Consider the following 20,387-nt stretch of genomic DNA (forward strand, 5'->3'; position numbering starts at 1 on the left):
TCATAATAAAAAAAGTCCTCCTTGATATCTATGCATTCACTTTTCAGAGTTGTTAGTGACTAGCTCTGTGGGCTCACCTTAGCTGCCTGAGAATTACCTGGGACCTTTTAAATACATTCTTGGGCCTCACCTCCAGAGATGATTAAGGCATCTGTAGTTTTGAGAAGATTCCTAGGTGATTTTGATAGGAAAATGGGCTGGAACTACAAGCTTTTATCACCTGTAAGATCGCCTATAAAAATCATTTACCTCATATGAATCTGACACTTTCATGTCCTGTCTAGAATGGTATTGGACAGGTAAATATGCCCCTTTAGGCCTAACCCCTGGGCTCCAGATTGTCAGAAATTTTAATTCATTGTAAATTGAATTTATGAGCATCTGTTTGTGTAGTTGCCTGAGCAGGCCAGGTGGAAACAGTGAGTCATTTAGCTGTTTTTATGATTCTTGGCAAGACTTGGCATTTTGTATATCTTTAGGTCACACCTGGTTCATTAGTGGCTGATGAGCTTGAGCCTGGAATTAAGGTCTTTAGTTATGCTCTTTTTATATAATTGTTTCATCTTTTTGCTTGGTCCCTGCAACACTGTAAAACTGAAGTCAGGGATCAATTGCTAGGACAGCTTGCTTTAGCGTTGGGCTATATTTGGTATGGGTATTTATTTTTCATAAATGGGCTTTAGAGTGATGAGACCTTTGAACAAGTGTATAACTGGGGGAAAAGAGATGAACCATTGTACTCTTTAATTTTAAAAACTGAGATTCTACTTCTCAGTAACATTAAGGGATGCATTCAATCTGTTCCACAGTATCCAGCTATTATAATCCATTTTTTTATTAGAAGTAATTTAAGTACCTTATTTATAATTACTCTAACTTTAGAAATCTATCAATATCTTTTATAGGCCCTTAGTGTTAGGTCAGTGTGCATACATTTGAATACTTTAATAACTTAAAAACTGCACTCTCTATACTATTTAAGGAAAAGAGCTGTTTAAATCTCTCTGTACTTTGCCTTTCCATAGGTAAAGCTTATTTTCTTTCAATTAATTGTTTTTTCTATTAGCCAGAGCTTCTGTTTGGCTAAATAAAGGTCTTAATGGGCAACATCTGGAATGTGGATGGACAATAAATAAAAATTGCCCTCCCTGACTGGTGTAGCTCAGTGGATTGAGTGTGGGCTGCCAGCCAAAGGGTTGCCAGTTCGATTCCCAGTCAGGGTACATGCCTGGGTTGTGGGCCAGGTCCCTAGTATGGGACGCTTGAGAGGCAACCACTGATATTTCTGTCCTTCTTTTTGTTCTCTTCTTCCCCTCAGTCTAAAAGTGAGTAAATAAAATCTTTTTAAAAAATTGCCCTAATTCTGACTGCATTTAAAAATTGTGTTGTCATTTAATGCCTCTTTAAGATTAAAGTGTGAGTAATGCTGTGCTGTTCATTGTTTGTTGGAAGAGCACATTCATAAGCATTAAATGTGCTTAAATGTGGCTTTTAAATGTGGCGTTCCCCTCAGAAGGACGAAAACAGCAGCAAAGCAGTTGAAACTTTAAGCATATATAACCATTTAGGGATCTTAAAACTAGTGATGTTAAAGGAATAATATTCTACTCTAGTTAAATGTTTAGGGGCTCTGAAGAAACTGGCAAAGATAAATACCCAGTTTTCTGTTGTATGAAATATTTAAGGCATTTAATTTGAACAATCCACAGGAAACAATAATAAGAGAGTCAAAAATCAAACTATCTTTATATTAGAATTCTCCTGGCAGTTTTATAATTCTTTACTTATACAACATAATTCTAAATTTTCCATTTATGCCATGTATTGGGAGTTCCATGAGACTGATATTTGGCCAAGGGTATTAGTATACAAGAGTTGTGTGACTATAAGACCAAAATTATAAAGAAAGAAAAGAGATGAAGAATGGACCAGGATAAAAGGGAATTAAGAGAAGGTAATGGTGGGCAAACTGATGGGTTGGCCAGAAGGTTTGTTTAGTTTTTTTTGTACGATGGCTCTAGTAGTGCTTAGTTGTCTTGAATTTCATTCAAAGCAATTTTGTTAGACTGTATTGTGACAGCTCTCATATCAGCATGCATCAAAAAAACTTAACAAAATTGGTGAAATTTTGTGCAGCCATTTTAATACTGAAGATATGCAACATTTTCATCATATTATGCTTTATGATTTCAAGGAGTGTAATAACACAACTGAAACCCACAAAAAAAGATTTGTGCAGTGTATGGAGAAATACACTGGGGTGCTGTGGCTGATTGAATGGGTCAAAAGTGGCTTGCAAAGTTTCTTGGTACTATTGACATTTTAGCCAAATAATTCTTCACTGTGGGGCTGTCTTGTGCATTGCAAGATGTTTAGCAGCACCCCTAGCCTCTACCCAGTAGAAGCCAATAGCGGGGACAACATACTCAAAATATCCAAATCAATAAAGTTATTGGGGAAAATGAATAATGTATCTTTTATTTTACGGAAGAAACAAATGGACTTTTTGTCCAACCCAGTATTTTCTAACTGGTTTTGAAAGGAGAAAAAGGGAAGCGACAATATAGGATAAATAGAAAGAAGACAGTGACAAGTAAATCTTTGCTTTGTGTACTATAAATATGTTATTGCTGACATCTGCATTACTTGATGTCCAGGTTAGAGCTTCCTTGTTCTCTCTACCTCTCCCCACCCTCTCAGTTACATTTTTTAATGTAATTTTCGTAGAACCCAGATCCTCTATTATATAGCTACTATAATGTGTTTAGGAGAGTTAAAAGAGAAAATAAGAGTTAGAAGAATAGATCTTTTATAAATGAGATCTTGTAAACTTTTATAAATGAAAAGAAGGGAGGTAAGGTTTCTGTAGAGCAACTGATTTTCTAATGCATTTGATCTTTGATATTTCTTGGATATTTAGGGAAACATTTTTTTCCTCAAGAGAAGGCTATTTGAAGGTGTTAACTGATTTCCTTGTCCCAAGTAACTATTTACTTTTAGTTTATTATCTCTTTTATAAGAAAGCTTATCAACATTTAATTACGATACACCTGGTTGATGCCATATCATAATTTTCATTTTTTTGTCATAATTTTGATTACCAGTCCAAAGGACAAATATCTGAAATAGGAACTTAAGATTTTATATTCCAATGATGCAGGACTGAAAACAGGCACAATTAATTCTGGAACAAAAAGTTCATTCCGAAGAGGAGGCCAAATGCAGGTGTCTGGGAAACCAATTTCATGTCCCATAATGCACTGTAACAAGGAATTTGATAATGGGCACCTTCTCTTAGGACATTTAAAAAGGTAAGCGTGATATTCAGAGTAGTGGATACTGAAGATCAAGTGAGTTACAAAGTGATTTCATAAAATGAAAGCATGATGTGCCTCTGTCATTGTGATTATAGCTTTATATTCCAAATTCAAATTATTTGTGCTGTTGTGATATAATTATTTACAATTACATTTCTTAGGTTTCCTAGAAGGCTTGGTGAAGTCAGATTCTTCTAGTGATATTTTGTCTTTAAAGGCATGTAGCTTTTAAATATGTATGTATTCCTAAATTTCTCATGAAATTCTGAACAGACTTTTTTCATTGCTCTGGAGTTGGATCAATTTTAGAGATATCCACCCCATAAATGCAATTTCCAGAAGCATGAAGCACTTACAGATGTTTAGCCTAAAGAAAGCTAATGCAACACTGCAAAATAAATGCTAAAGGCAAACCAAATATAGCAAAATTAACAATAAATATTCTATTTATGAAACCCATCTTACTAATTTACTAGATTTTTGAATAGTAGAGCATGAGAAAGTAAATATCAAGAAAGACAGTATTAAAGTCATTAAACATTCTGATCACAATCCCTTTCTGATATTGACTAGTTCAAAGATGGGAATTGAGAGGAACTCTGAGTCATTGTCTTTTCCATATGTCTCATCCTATTTATGCCTTACTTTACCAAGAGAGGTTTCTAGAGGGAGCTTCACCATTCTATAAATAAGTGGGTAGTGTACTGTATCTTAACTACTTTAAAAAGTCTTCAAGGCAGTTTAAAATTTTTACAGTTTTTTACATGGTTAAAATGAACATTGGAAGGATTAAAAGCCATTTTTAGGAAACAGGTGTGTGCCAGAAATCTTGACATGAGCTTATTATTCCAGTGGTTCATTTTATTTTATTTTTAATTATACATTTCATTGAAATAATTAATTTAAAATATATACATTATTTAAAAAACGTGTTATTGGTACAATACTGAACTTTTCATACACGGATAGTTTAAATTTTACTTACTCTTAACCAAAGTGGCACCTTTATTTTCCTTGATAAACGTTTCCTTAAGAGTTGAGTCTCTATTGCCCTTTGGTGAACTTCATGAGATTGGGTGTCCTTAAGTAATGAAGGCTTCACAGCTCACCAAAGAAAAATGTTAAATTAGCAGAATTACTGCCTATTCACATTTCACAGTTGTGATCTGCCTCTGAGAAAGGCAACCTCAGTGGATGCCTTTATCTCCTCGAGGAAAGTATTCCTCCAGTTGACACTCACCCAAGGTCTTAGCAAATATCCTTTCTCCCTGAGTGAGTTTTCATGGTCTCCAGTGGTTCATTTTAATTTATTTGTGAGCTTTATGGTAAACAAGTCAAGAAGAAAACATGATGGCTGTATAGTTTTCAGACTGGAAGCTTACCAGTTTGGGAAGACATTCCTAAATATATTTTATGGGATCTTGAGAACATTAATGAAATCTTAAGCTGTTAGTCACTGTCTGAAGGAATTATTTGACTTATGCAAATCACTTGATATTTCCTAAATATGAAGAACATTATTTAATATTTCAGTAAAAATATATAAAGTTCTGAATGTGTGTGTATTTAGCTTAACAAATGAAACTAAACAGTTCTGCCCCTAGAATGTGGGCTTTTCTAATGTTTCCTCTCTTTTGCCAAGTAGGTTTGATCACTCTCCATGTGACCCAACAATTACACTACATGGACCTTTCATCAATTCCTTTGCTTGTGTAGTATGTTACAAAAATTTTGTTACTCAACAACAATATAAGGAGCATCTTTTTTCTAAGGTAAGAGCATGTGCCAAGTTAAGAGTGAGTATTATTTTTCTTGCTACTGTTAAGATTGCAATCACCAGTAATACATATAGGATTAAAATTGTGATTGTCTGTGAAGAGTAAAATGAATTGGAACATTAAGTTATTGTGGGCAGGTAAACTTGATAGTGGAAAACCAGCAGTCCTAAAGATTATCACAGAACCCTTCCTTTTATGGACTTGCTTTATGAAGTTACCTTACCTTGTTTAAGATGCCCTGTGAGTTAGTGACATGATGAGAACTAGAACCTTATTCTTAAGTCCACTGCTTTTCACTTCCTGTTAAAATGTTGGAGCCAAGTAATGAATAACAGTTCTTTTATTAATGCTAGTATTAAGAAATAGATCTAGTACTTAAAAGGCATTGTTATTAACTTTCATTAAGTGTTATAACATCTCAAGGAACTCTTGAGATGAAACATCTCAATGAGTTGATTCCTGGTATATGAAAATCCATGAAATGTAGAACTCTTTAAGAAGTATTTACCATATTTGATACTAGATATAGCTCTCAATAAATGCTTCTTTTTAGATTTATTTAAAATTTTTTAAATTGATTATGCTATTACAGTTGTCCCAATTTTTCCCCCTTTTCCCCTCTTCACCCAGCACCCCCAGCTTCCTCTTGGTGACCTCCTCCTTCGTTCATATCCATGGGTCATGCATATAACTTCTTTGGCAACTTCATTTTCTGTAATTGCTCTTAACATCCCCCTGCCTATTCTGTAACTATCAATTGATACTTCTTAATCCCTTCACCTTCTCCTCCATTCCCTCAGACCCCCTCCCCACTGACCAACTTCCCAGTGATCTCCATATCTATGATTCTCTTTCTGTTCTGCTTATTTGCTTAGTTTGTTTTTAGATTCAGTTATTGATAGTTCTGTATTTATTGCCATTTTAATGTTTATACTTTTGATTTTTTGTCGTTGTTGTTAAATAAGTCCCTTTAACATTTCATATAATAATGGTTTGGAGATGATGAACTCCTTTAACTTCAACTTGTCTGGGAAGAACTTTATCTGCCCTTCAATTCTAAATGATAGCTTTGCTGGATAGAGTAATCTAGGTTGTAGGTCCCTACTTTTCATCACTTTGAATACTTCTTGCCAAAATTTCTAGCCTGCAAAGTTTCTTTTGAGAAATCAGCTGACATTCTTATGGGAAATCCTTTGTAGGTAACTCTCTCCTTTTCTCTTGTTGCTTTTAAGATTCTCTCTTTATCTTTAACCTTTGACATTTTAATTATGATGTGTCTTGGAGTGGGCCTCTTTGCATCCATCTTGTGTGGGACTCTCTGTGCTTCCTAGACTTACATGTCTATTTCCTTCACCAAATTAGGGAAGTTATCTCTCATTATTTTTTCAAATAGATTTCTAATTTCTTGCTCTTTCTCTTCTCTTCCTGGCACCTCTATGATGGGAATGTGCTGGAACACTTCAAGTTGTCCCGGAGGCTGCTTATACTATCCTCAGTATTTTTCGATTCTTTTTTCTTTTCTTTTTTTAAAAAATATATATTTCATTGATTATGCTGTTATAGTTGTCCCATTTTTTTTCTCTCCTTTATTCCCCTCTGCCCTGCACCCCCCTCTCACCAGCATTCCCACACTTTAGTTCATGTCCATGGGTCATACATATAAGTTCTTTGACTTCTCCGTTTCCTGTAATATTCTTAATATCCCCCTGTCTATTTTGTACCTACCAATTATGCTTCTTATTCCCTGTACCTTTTCCCCCATTCTACCCCCTTCCTGTCCTTGCTGATAACCATCCATGTGATCTCCATTTCTGTAATTCTGTTCCTGTTCTAGTTGTTTGCTTAGTTTGTTTTTGTTTTTTTTAGGTTCAGTTGTTGATAGTTGTGAGTTTGTTGTCATTTTAATATTCATATTTTTGATCATCTTCTTTTTCTTACATAAGTCCCTTTAACATTTCATGTAATAACGGCTTGGTGGTGATGAACTCCTTGAACTTGACCTTATCTGGGAAATACTTTATCTGTCCTTTCATTCTAAATGATAGCTTTGCTGGATACAGTAATCTTGGTTGTTGATCCTTGCATTTTAGAACTTCAAATACTTCTTTCCAGCTCCTTCTTGCCTGTAAGGTTTCTTTTGAGAAATCAGCTGATAGTCTTATGGAAACTCCTTTGTAGGTAACTTCTCCTTTTCTCTTGCTGCTTTTAAGATTCTTTCCTTATCTTTAATCTTGGCTAATATAATTATGATGTGCCTTGGTGTGTTCCTCCTTGGGTCCAACTTCTTTGGGACCCTCCGAGCTTCCTGGACTTCCTGGAAGTCAATTTCCTTTGCCATATTTGAGGGGTTCTCCTTCATTATTTTTTCAAATAATTTTTCAATTTCTGGCTCTTCCTCTTCTCCTTCTGGTACTCCTATGACTTGGATGTTGGAACATTTAAAGTCCTGGAGGTTCCTAAGCCTCTCCTCATTTTTTTGAATTCTTCCTTCTTTCTGTTGTGGTTGAATGTTTATTTCTTCCTTCCGGTCCAAATCATTGATTTGAGTCCCAGTTTCCTTCCCTTTATTGTTGGTTCTCTGTATATTTTTCTTTATTTCGCTTTGCATAGCCTTCACTTTTTCCTCTATTTTATGTCCATACTCAGCCATTTCTGTGACCATTCCGATTATCAGTATTTTGAACTGTGCATCTGATAGGTTGGCTATTTCTTCATCTCTTAGTTCTATTTCTGGAGCTTTGATCTGTTCTTTCATTTGGGCCATATTTTTTTGTCTTGGAGTGCCTGTTACATTGTAAGGGGCAGAGCCTTAGGTATTCACCAGAGCAGGGCAACCTACATTGTTGTGTTGTGATGCTGTATGTGGGGAAGGGGCCTGAGAGGGAACAATGCTGCTAGCTTCACTTTTGGCCGGCTTTCAGTCACTTCCCCCACTACCCACAAGCAAATTGTGCCCTTCTGGTGCTGATTCCCAGGTGGGAGGGTTTGTGTACATTCTAGGACCCTGTGGGTCTCTCCAGTGAACTCTCCTATGAGGCTGGGAGTTTCTCCTGCTTCTGCAGCCCCCACAGGTTTTTACGGCCAGAGTTTTTGATACTTTATTTCCCGTGCTGGAACCCTGGGTTGCGCAGTCTGTCTCACTTTCCCAGTTATTTCTCCTGGTTTATCTGATGTAAATGTGGGACCACCTGGTCCACCAGGTACCACCTTGCGGCACATCCTCTCCACCCGGGCTGTTCGTCTGGATGAATGTTTCTTCTTTAACTCCTTGGTTGTTGGACTTCCATACAGTTTGACTTTCTGGCAGTTCTGGTTATTTTTTGTTTTAAAATTTGTTGTTGTCCTCCTTTTGGTTGTGCAAGGAGGCAAAGTATATACACCTGTACTTCCATCCTGGCCGCAAGTCCTAATAAGTGCTTCTTATTCTTTGGAATGTGTCACAAGGACACTACAGAAAACTAGTATGTATTAGCTTATAATTGCCTGTCTTGAATCAGCCAGAAGAGGTTGCTAGAAGATTGTATACCAATGAATTCCATTTTGTAAAGATGGCATTCTTCAATGAGAGTGTAATTATCCACAATTTGCATTGTTTATCTTGCTTCCCTCCCCTTTTCCTTTTATTTCCAATTTCTTCCATCCAGACTAGTACTTCTCAAACTTTAATGTGCTCACAAATCATTTGAGAATCAAACTTTAATGTGGGCATGAATCACTTGTTAAAATGCAGATTCTGACTCAGTAGATCTGAGGTGGGGCCTCAGATTCAGGGTTTCTAACAGGCTTCTGAGTGATGTCAGTGCTGCTGGTCACACTTTCAGTAACAAGTGTCTAGTGTTTTGGTTTTTTTTTTTGACATTAAAGTTATCCAATGGGTATATCACTAGATAGCTTCCTGTTTTTCTCCCTTTTTGGTTGTGGTGGTGGTAGACATGCTGCAAGTTTCAATGTGCCTCTAAGTCGCCTGTGGGTCAATAGGTACTACCACTTTCTCATTCTGTTCCTAGGGTCCTTCTGTCATCAAAGGTTATTCTTCCCCTTGATAGCCTATTATTCCTAGCCCTCGGAAACCAGGAACCTGCTTTCTGTCTTCATGCTCTTACCTTCTCTGGACGTTTCATATAAATGGAATCGTAGAATATATGGCATTTTTGTGACAACATTCTCTCACTTAACATATTTTTAAGGCTCCTCTATGCTGTAGCAGGTATCAGTACCTCATTCCTTTTTATTGCCAGGTGATGCGCCATTGTACAGATATGTTCCATGTATGCCACATTGTGTTCTAGTTGGCGAACACAAGCATACAAGTCTTTGTGTGGACATAGGTATTTACATCTCAGATGAGTTAAGTTATTGGGTCATAGGGTAATGATGTTTAATTTTTTTGAAGAATCGCCAATTATTATACAACACATATAACATTTTATTTTCCCATCAGTGAGGTATGCAGTTCTAATTTCTTTACATCCTTGCCAACTCTTATTATCTATCTTTGAACATAGACATCTTAATGGGTATGAAGTAGTATCTTATTGTTGTTCTCCTTTTTTAAATATATAAACACAATTTTATGGTGTATTTTATTTTAATGTAACTAGAAACATAATGGTAAAAAAAAAAGTGAGTACTTTAATCAGACATTTTATTTCCTATTCCTTCCTCTAGTATGTAGACAGTATTTGCAAATATGCTATACTTATATAATAGGTATATTCCAATAAGATTTTATGTAGAACCATATTTTTGTTCTGTTAAGCAAACTGTTTAAACAAACATTATATTGAATACATTTTAAACTCACAGTTGAACTAAAAATTATCTTATTTTCTTAGTTTAGTGTTGTTTATTATGACACATTTGTATAAATTTGTGCTTAATAAATGCCTTTAGTGCCCTGATAATTTAGAAACTTCTAATGAAATGCAAAATATCTTCATGGTGTGATCTTTTGTGTGGTAGCCACCCAATTAAAACAGGATGGGGAATAATGGAAAGAGCATAGAATTTATAACCAAAGATATAAAGCTGTGTTTGAATGGTAGCTCTGTCTCTTCTAAGGTTTTACCTTGGTTGGGGGGATTGGTAATTTTGTTAACTTATCTAATTTTCAGTTTCTTATTTGTAAATGATGAAAATAGCAATTCATGGGGTTATTATAAGGATTAAATGAAAAAGCACATCTGGAATCCTAATATGGTGCTTGACACGTGCTCAATATAAATGTAAATTTGCTCTTCCCCCTCTTGTTGCATTTCGTAGGACTACGCAAACTATTTTGATATCCCTAATGTAAATTTAAGATAGTAAATTTAAAAAGACACAATACAACCTTTAAGGTTGTTATTCTAAAGACTATTAACAGGAAGTGAAATTATATTTATACAGAAGTGCACACTTAACAATATTTCCAGTTTGGGGGTAAAGGAGGCTCTTACCAAGTTTGGAAACTTAGATTCTAAAAAAGACTTACCTGTTTCACTACATCAAAATTTTAAAGTGAGCATATGCAAAATTAATAAACAGATATTTGAAAGTATTTGCAAAATAGAGGATGAGACAAAGAGTTTCAATAATAAAGTTGATCAGTAGGAGAGAAAATAAAAACAGTGAAATATGAGGCTAAAGAAGGTGAATAAGCAATCTCCACAGGATTGTGTGAGTAAATACTCACACTCACTAGTAGACAGGAAATGCAATTAAAGTAGCAGTGAGTATCACAACATCTGCCACACTGCAAAAATAATAGCTATTGCTGCCAGGGTAGGAGATAGGTGAATTGGTAGAGCCATTTTGAAAAGTAAGCTTACGATGTCTTTTAATACTCAAATACTACACCTTTTAACCCAATAGGACCATTCCTGATAATGAGAGAAAAGCACCTATAAATAAGGATATATATTCAAGTATGTTTACAATATCGTTGTTTACAGCAGCAAAAAAAAGTCCTGAAAATGAATACTTGACTAAATCATAGCAGATCCACAGCATGGAGTAATTGGCAACCATTAAGAAGAATGAATTAAAGCTATCCCAGTTGATTTTTAGGGATTTCCATTAGGTATTGTAGAATTGGAAAACTAAGAGGCAGAAAAGTCTGTAAGTTGAAAATATTTGATAAAACATTGGGAATTCCCCTTGTATGTTTATTTATATATGTGTAAATTATTAAGCATGGAGCAATTTATGGATAAATACACATTTGTAAACATAGGTTGTATTGCATAGTAAAGTGAACAAAGCAAAACATTCAAAAAAATACTTGATATGAAAACATTTATACATCTATATAACATTACATGTATATATATATATGTAGAAGAGGAAAGTAGAGCAAATACACTTTTGTACATTTATTGTCACAGAAGGGTGGTTATAATTTGTACTTAAGGAAAAATTAAATATTTTACGTATGGAACCTCCTTTATGATAAAAAAAAGCTCCAACTAATAGAGAATATTCCAAATAATAAATATTTTGAAAGTTGATTTTAAGAAGTTGAATACTGATTGATTTTAGTTGTCTATAATTCGGCTTTGCTTTATGTTTTAGGAAGCTGCAGATGATGGACATAAAAACAACCTTCTTCCTCAGATTATTCAGTGTTTTGCGTGTCCAAATTGCTTCCTTCTTTTTAGCAGCAAGGATGAGTGTTTGAAGCATATGTCTGGAAAAAATCATTTCCATCAGCGTTTTAAACTAGGTGGTATGTTCACACTCTGTTATCTGAAAAGTATTAAACTGCTTTAATTTTTGCAGATTTACCATACTTCTGAGATAATTTTTGAGGTTACTTATTCCTCACTTTAGTGTGAAAACCAGAAAGTGAAAGATTTTAAATTTTTTTTCAAAAAAAGATTCTCAGTATTTATCTGTACCTAAGAATCAGGCTTACTTATTTTGAAGAATGAAGATAAACTTGGGAAGAAAACATCCATTCAGAATAATGTTTTTAAATATCCATGATATTTGGGAAGTTGAGAGTTTTTCGGTATACTTTGTGCCTAAGGCTAGGAAATGACTTTAGACTTGTATTACATGAATAACTATCTTCTACTTAGTCCAACTGATGTTGAGGAAGGCAAAAGGGAGGGAATGTTGGTCACTCTCCAATTGTTGCAAGTTACGATTTATTTTGTCTTTCAGATGGCAAGGGAATACCATATCCAATATCATTTCCATCTTTTGCCAAGAAACTTTTGATTTCTCTGTGCAAAGATGTTCCATTTCAAGTTAAGTGTGTGGCCTGCCACCAGACACTGCGTTCCCACATGGAGCTCACTGCCCATTTCAGGTTTGTACCGGTCTAGTCCTTGGGCAGTAAGGGAATCCTGCCTAATAAGCTCTTCACTGGTGGGATTCAACAAATGCTGTTCTATTCCATGTTTCTCTCCTTTTAAACTGAGAATGTACATTTACCTGGATGTAAATTAACCAAATTAGCATAATGAGAGAAATTAGAGGTGTTGAATGAGTAGATATGTGGATATTGCTATGAATGGAAAACAAGCTAATAGTTCTAAGTTCTGTATGTAATTTTTCTCTGTGTGGTCTGTGAGTGTTTGTGTGGGGAAGGAGAGGGTTAAAATAGAGCCTTGGCTTTAGATCAACCAGAATGGAACATATCATATACATGTGAAAGATTAAATTTCAGTGAAAGGCCAAATTTATCAAATAATCAAGAAGATTTCAGTATGAATTTTTTGTCTTTACAGTGGAAATTACCAGCAATATATAAAGGGAAAAAAGTATAATAAACCCCTATGTACCTTTCACGCAGCTTTAGTAGTAATCAACACATGGCAGTGGTGTTTTATTTATATTCTCACCCTTTGCCAATTTTTGAAGCAAATCATGTCATTTTATCTGTAAATATTTCCATATGTATACATAAATGATGAGGACTGTTCTTTAAAAAAAATAATAGCATTATCATACCTTAAAAAATTAATAGTTTTTAAATGTCATCAAATACCTAGTTAATTATCAAATTTCCCAGATTATCTCTTGAAATATTTTACATTTGGTTTTTGGAATCCTGATTCAAACATAGTCTGTACTTTGTGTTTAGATGCTTTGTCTCTTAGGTCTCCTTTTTTCTGTTATTCCTTTAAAATGCATTAAAAGTTTATCTACAATTAAATTTGTTTAAACAGAACAATTGTTTTCATAACCCTTCAAGTAAAATATATCGATAAAACTGCAGAGTGTAATTACTCTGTGTATACTCAGTATAATTACTGAGGTGAACAGGTCCTGGTTCTGACTTATATTTTTTGAGTTCAAATCATGGCTCTGCTTTTATTTCTATTAATTTTTTATTATGGAAATTTTTAACTGTATGAAATGAATAGGCTAGTATAATGAATCTCCATTTTCCCATCACCCAGCTTCAGTAATAATCAATACTGCCATTCTTGTTGTATTTATACATCTTGTTTTATTTATACCCCTTAAATTTTAAAATTCTTTGTTTTTGAGATAGAATTTAAATTTGCTGAAGTGTACAAATGTTAACTTTCACGATTTTGACAAATGGATACATCTATTTAACCCATACTTTTATTATAATATGTTACCTCTCTGTGGAAAATTCCATTGTGTCCCTTCCCAATCTTTTTCCACCCTCTCATTCCCAGGCAGTCTTTGTTCTAATATTTCTTACACCTTACATTGGTTTTTTTCTCCTTTTGAATGTTATGTAAATGCAATTATATAGTATTGTATGTATTTTTTTGTGTTTGTTACAGTATCTGTGAGATTGATCCATATTGTTTAGTGCATTGTTGCTTTTTACTGGTGAGAAGTATTTTATTTTATGAATACAGCACAATTTGTTTATTTTCATGTGGGTTACTGAGTTTTTAGCTATTGTGAATAAAACTGCTATGTATATTTTTTACAAATTTTTTTCTTTTTTCTTTTTTTTAATCGTTTATGCTGTTAACAGTTCCTGCTTTTTATCCCTTTCCCCAATTCTACCCAACCCCACCCTATGTACACGTTTTTTTATGGATATATGTTTCATTTCTCTTGGATGAATATCTAGGAGTGGAATTGATGGGTCAAAGAGTAGTTGTGTATTTAGTTTTATAAACTACTAAACAGTTTTTCAAAGTTGTACTAGTGTGTGTTTCTAGCAGCAAGGTGGGAAAATTCCAGTTGCTCTACATCTTTGCCAAGGTTTGCTATACCAATCTTTTTCACTTTAGTTATTTTGAGTATCTCATTATGGTTTTAATCTGCATTTCCCTGATGAACAATGATGTTGGGCACTTTTTCATTTACTTATGGGCTATCTTTGTGAAGTGTCTGTTCTAGTCTTTTGCCTCCTTTAAAAATTAGATATGGAGTTGGGGTTCTTTATATATTATATCTTTTGTCAGGTATATGTACTGTGATTGTATTCTTTCCCAATCTGGTGCATATTCATATTATTAATTGTGTCTTTTGTTGAGCATAAGTTTTTGATCTAATTAAGTGTAATTTATTGATTTTTTTTTCCTTTTTGGCTTTGCTTTCACTGTCGTGTCTGAGAAACCTTTGCTTATTCTTGATTCAGGAATTTATTTTTTTATTTACTTCACTGTTTTAGAAAGTTTTTAAAAGTTTTTAAAAGTTTTTACATGTATTCCTGTAATCTGTCTCTTAAAAATTTTTTGTTGATCTTTAAACAACCAACATTTGATTTCACTGATGATTGATTCTCTGTTGTTTGCCCATTTTTTACTTTGTTGATTTTGGTTCTTTAAACTTTAGGTTTAATTTGCTTATCTTTTACTAGCTTCTTAAGGTAGAAGTTTACATTGACTTTGGACCTTCTTTTTCTATATAAACATTTAAAGTTAAAGTCTGCATCCCTCAGATTTTTATCAGTTTTTATTTTCATCAAGTTAAAAATATTTTACCTTTTCTCTTTTGATATTTTCTCTGACCCATAGATTTACTAGAAATGTGTCATTTAATCACTAAAGATTTAGGGATCTAGTTTCCAAATATTTTGAGATTTTTATTACTATTTCTTGTTTCCGATTTAATTCCACTATAACTAAAGATCATACTTTATATAATTTCCCACTTGTAAAATATATTAAATAGATGGGATGGTAGGAGGTCTGTTCTCTTTGGAGTTAAATAGTGAAAGGAAGACAGTTGAAGTAAAGTTCCATTTTTCCTTTTCCTAAAGAATCTGATTTGAGTTAATTTTTGGAATAGTGTGTGGTCTTTTAATTAAGGCTGATTTTTTAGTATAAAAGCAACTGTATAAATGCATTTAGTATAAATGCACATGATGTAATTCTAAAAATAAAGTAAATCAGTTCTTAAGAAATAGGTAACAGGTTATTGAGAATCTTACCATAGTATTCCTCCACACAGTTTAATTATCATAGAGAAGTTAATAATTTGCTTGTCTGACAAGGTCCTGTATCAGTGCACTTGATATCATTTTTAGTTGTCTAAAGTTTTTCTGAAATTTTTTTTTGATCTTTTGATTCTAGTTTTACCCTTTTGTATGTAGGATAGAGACAAAATATACCTTGAGATGATAGTATATTATATAACTTTCATCTTTATTGAAAATATCTCTTAGTGCTTATGTGTGTACATTGTTTATTTTATAATTTCTGCAATAAAAGCAGGGATACCGTATTTAGAAAATACTTATGAAAGAGCTTATTTTCTTGTCCACTTTAGAGTTCGTTGTCGGAATGCTGGTCCTGTAGCTGTAGCTGAGAAAAGCATTGCCCAGGTTGCAGAGAAATTCATATTAAGAGGTTATTGTCCAAATTGCAACCAAGTCTTTCTGGATGAAACCAGTACCCGAAACCACAAGCAGAATTTAGGACACAAAGTTCGAGTTATTAACTCAATGGAAGAGTCAGTCTTACTTTATTGCTACAGTAGTGAAGGGAACAAACCTCCTTCTGACTTGAATCTATTGCTAGATCAATCAAAATTTTCGTCACTTAAAAGAACTATGTCTCTTCAAGAATCTAGCTCACAAGATTGCAATACCATTCCAAAGAAGAAGATGAATTTAGAAGATAAAAGCCATGAAGGTATGTTTTGTGTCCAGAAAGAAAAGTCAGTTGCTAAAACCTGGTTTTGTGAATGCCATCAACGATTCCCAAGTGAAGATTTAGTGGAAAAGCATGTTTTCTCAGCAAATACAATGTGTTATAAGTGTGTGGTTTGTGGAAAGGTGTGTGAAGATTCAGGGGTCATCCGTTTACATATGAGCCGGATTCATGGAGGGGCACATTTAAATAACTTTCTCTTCTGGTGTCGAACGTGCAAAAAGGAGTTAACGAGGAAAGAGAGTATCATGACACATGTGACTGAATTTCATAGTGGTCACAGGTATTTTTATGAGATGGATGAGGTAGAAAGTGAAACTGTGCCATCATCCTCTACTGCACTGGGGAATAATTTGACTGCTAAGAATCCTCCTTCAACTATTACTATTATTGATCATTCACCAGCAAACAGTCCTCCAAGGGGCAAATGGCAGTGCCGAATCTGTGAAGATATGTTTGATTCCCAAGAATGTGTAAAACAGCACTGCATGTCTTTAGCAAGTCACCAATTTCATAGATACAGCTGTGCCCATTGCAAAAAGACTTTTCACAAGGTAGAAACACTATACCGACATTGCCAAGATGAGCATAACAATGAGATAAGGATTAAGTACTTTTGTGGGCTTTGTGATCTTACCTTTAATGTGGAAGAAGCATTTTTGAGTCATTATAAGGAGCACCACAGCATAGATTATGTGTTTGTGTCAGAAAAAACCGAAGCTTCAATTAAAACTGAGAATGATTTTCCAGTACTAGAGACCAGTAACCTGTTAACCTGTGGCTGCCGTGAGAGTTACGTCTGTAAAGTCAACAGAAAGGAAGATTATAGTAGATGTCTCCAGATCATGCTGGATAAAGGCAAATTGTGGTTTCGCTGCAGTTTGTGTTCAGCAACAGCACAGAATGTAGCCGACATGAACACTCATATCCATCAAGTGCACGGTGAAGAAAAGAGTGAGGAGGAGCAGCAGCAATATGTAATCAAGTGTGGCACCTGCACCAAAACATTTTATGATCCCGAGAGTGCTCAGCAGCACTTCCATACAAAACATTGCTTTTTACAGAAACCCAGTGTGGCTCACTTTGGATTTGAAAAAACAAGCCCGTACAAGTTTGCTGCCAGTGGCTCACGTACAGAGAAGAAACCGAAACAAGCAGTAAGCTATCCCAAAAGTTCAGACATGGAGAAAGGAGCTGAGAATGACCTCAGTTGTCAGAATATAGGTATGGCTTTACAACTCTAATGTCCGTGCAGATTTCTCTGTTAACATAGAAACTTGTATGTATTATAGCCATCGCTTTTGTGAAAGCTAATGATTCAGATTTGAAGCAAAAAAATATGATAGAATGATTTATTAGTTAGTTACTATAGCACATGCTTTGTAGGGATTCCTATTCCTACTGCATTCAGCCAGCCATTTTCTAAATGGAAGGGGACAAAGTGTATATGTTGGCTTTAAATAGTATGTATTTTAGATAACATTTTCTTTTTTGTAAAAGGCATGGGAATTTTGTGAGATGAAGGAAATTTACAGTGTTTTGAAAATTAAGATTTGAAAGGTATCCTGGACATATTATTTAGATTTTGGTTCATTCAAAAGATGATAAATCAAGTAGAGTTCTTTTTGTTACTATTTTGGCCTTATTCTATAAGTATGAGAAATCTTCAAGGTCACTCTAGGATTTGTATATTTTTGTTATGATTTTCTTCTAAGCAAAGCTTTTTGGAATTAGAAGTAGAATTACAAGTGGTAGCAAGAAACCAGGAAGAGAAATGAGTTAAGGATCCTCTCATTTGTACTTACTTTGGAATTTTCTTCTCACATATGGTAAGATTTAGTAAGTTTAGAAGAGTGCAATGTTTTTATTTTGTTTGGAAGTATAATTTGTTTAGAGCATAACATAAGTATATATCCTTTTTAAAAATTTTATTGAATTTATTGGGGTGACATTGGTTAATAAAACTATATAGGTTTCAGGTGTACAATTTTGTAACACATCATCTGTATATTGCACTCTGTGTTCACCTCCCCAAGTCAAGTCTCCTTCCATCACCATTTATTCCCCCTTTACCCTCATCAGTGTCCCCCATCCTACTTTCCTTCTGGTAATCACCATACTGTTCTCTCTGTCTATGAGGGTTTTTTTTTTTTCTTTGCTTAATCCCTTCACTGTAATTATTAACTTTTGATAAGTTTTACCATGTAGAGTGGAGACAATGAGGATAGGTGAAATTTTGGCTAATGAAATATTTTTATGGAATACTGAGTTTTTACAAGCTTGCTCTCTATCACATGTAAATCTCAGCATCACCTTTATTCATGGCATATTTTATTTAAGAAATTATTAACTGCTATACCACAGACTATTTAACTCTACTCTAAAAAGTAAATCAGGGCACCCCATTTTATTTTCTTATGCTTTTTTTCTATTGCTCTTCTGATTACTTTTTTAAAAAAGATTTTATTTATTTACTTATTATTAGAGAGAGAGGACAGGAGGGAGAAAGAGGGAGAGAAACATCAATCATTGATTGGTTGCCTCTTGCAAGCCACAAGCTGGGGATCTGGCCTGCAACCCAGGCACGTGCCCTGATGGAGAATTGAAACAGCCACTTGTTGGTTCACAGGCCAGTGCTCAATCCACTGAGCCACACAGCCAGAGCCTGATTACTTTTTAGGAATTTGGGATGGTCTATATTTAACAGAAGATGATTGTACCATCTAAATTTACAATTAATGAGAATTTAAAGAAAATATATCAGATGATGGGTGACTTAGAAGTGGGAAGGCATGCAGTAGTATATTTGAAGGAGTCTCTATTAGGTAGAACAGAAGATATTCTAAAAATAATTTCACATTTCAAGGCTTATATTGCTACCACTAGAAACTTTAAGACTTTGTCAAGGTAGAAAAGTATGAAAGAAGGGAAGGGGAGGAAGAATGAGAGTTGGAGAATTGTGGAAGATGGAAGAACCTGAGAGAACCAAGAAAGATGTGTTTGTGGTGAAGGTACTGAAGTGCCACCAGAACCTATTATGCATCACTTTATGGTAGCAGGGTTATAGGTTATCTCATTTCCACTCTATAAGGTGTTTAATCACAGAGCTAGAGGGCTACTAATAAATTAGTGTAGATTAAGAAAAGCACACAAAGTTCTGGTGGGGAGAACGTTCTGAGCAGGTAACCTTGAAATTTTATTTTGATGGATGATGGTGCAGGATTTTGGTTAGCCTTAAAACTTGTTCTTCTAGACCTGGCTGGTGTAGGTCAGTGGATTGAGCATGGGCCTGTAAACCAAAGGGTTGCTGGTTCGATTCCCAGTCAGGGCCCATGCCTGGGTTGCAGGCCAGATCCCCAGTAGTGGGTGTGTGAGAGGCAACCACACATTGATATTTCTCTCCCTCCCTTTTCTCCTTCCCTTCCCCTCTCTAAAAATAAATAAGTAAAATCTTAAAAAAAAAAAAAACCCAAATAGTTATTTTAAAAAAACTTGTTCTAATATGTTAATTTTAAAAAATTCCTTTTATAAGTGATATTTTGAAAAATATAGGAACAATGACCTATACTTTTAGAAAGGATATATAATCATATTTCTGAAAATTTGAGAACATTTCTATCTGATTTAAATGTACTGTATCGTGTATAGGTTTGGACCTTACAAAAAGGTTTAGATAGAAATAGTATACAAGATTAATGTTTTGCATATTAGTTCTCTGATCTTTTAAACTTGAGAAATTAAAATTTTTTTTTTAGCTAATTCTTACCGAATCCATGTTAATGTTTCTCTTTTCTTAGATGAAGTTGTTGAGCTTCCAGATTTGGATTACCTGCGAACCATGACTCATATAGTCTTTGTAGATTTTGATAACTGGTCAAACTTCTTTGGTCATCTACCAGGGCATCTTAACCAAGGAACATTTATTTGGGGCTTTCAAGGTATGGTTAATAATGAAAACATTTGAGACCCCCACTCTTTGTTTTCTTCTTAGAATATGGTTCACTTTAAAGGATGCCTCTTGCACCTTCCTGAATAGAACATAGAAATGTAATTGGAATGTTGTCATTTTGCATTATAGTTACTCTGCTAGAATATTTTTCTCTTTGCGTATCTCTGTAGAAAATGTTAGCTCTATTTGGTGACACAAAGTTCATGGGTATATAGGTACAGATTGAAAAAGCCTTTATTTAATATCTACAGTGTGCCAGGTACTA

At 34.4% G+C, this 20,387-nt stretch overlaps 1 protein-coding gene across 1 annotated transcript in view; it reads left to right on the forward strand.

Moving 5' to 3' along the window:
* ZNF451 (zinc finger protein 451) overlaps positions 1-20,387 on the forward strand; it is an 80,177-nt gene that overhangs the window by 31,345 nt on the left and 28,445 nt on the right. The window contains exons 6-11 of the mRNA XM_024576582.4: positions 3,161-3,311; positions 4,963-5,089; positions 11,648-11,801; positions 12,242-12,389; positions 15,791-17,397; positions 19,971-20,111. Coding sequence (XP_024432350.2) covers positions 3,161-3,311; positions 4,963-5,089; positions 11,648-11,801; positions 12,242-12,389; positions 15,791-17,397; positions 19,971-20,111 — 2,328 coding nt within the window. The remainder of the gene's footprint in view (positions 1-3,160; positions 3,312-4,962; positions 5,090-11,647; positions 11,802-12,241; positions 12,390-15,790; positions 17,398-19,970; positions 20,112-20,387) is intronic.

The sequence above is a fragment of the Desmodus rotundus genome, chromosome 11 (genome assembly GCF_022682495.2).
Source record: "Desmodus rotundus isolate HL8 chromosome 11, HLdesRot8A.1, whole genome shotgun sequence".
Lineage (NCBI taxonomy): Eukaryota > Metazoa > Chordata > Mammalia > Chiroptera > Phyllostomidae > Desmodus > Desmodus rotundus.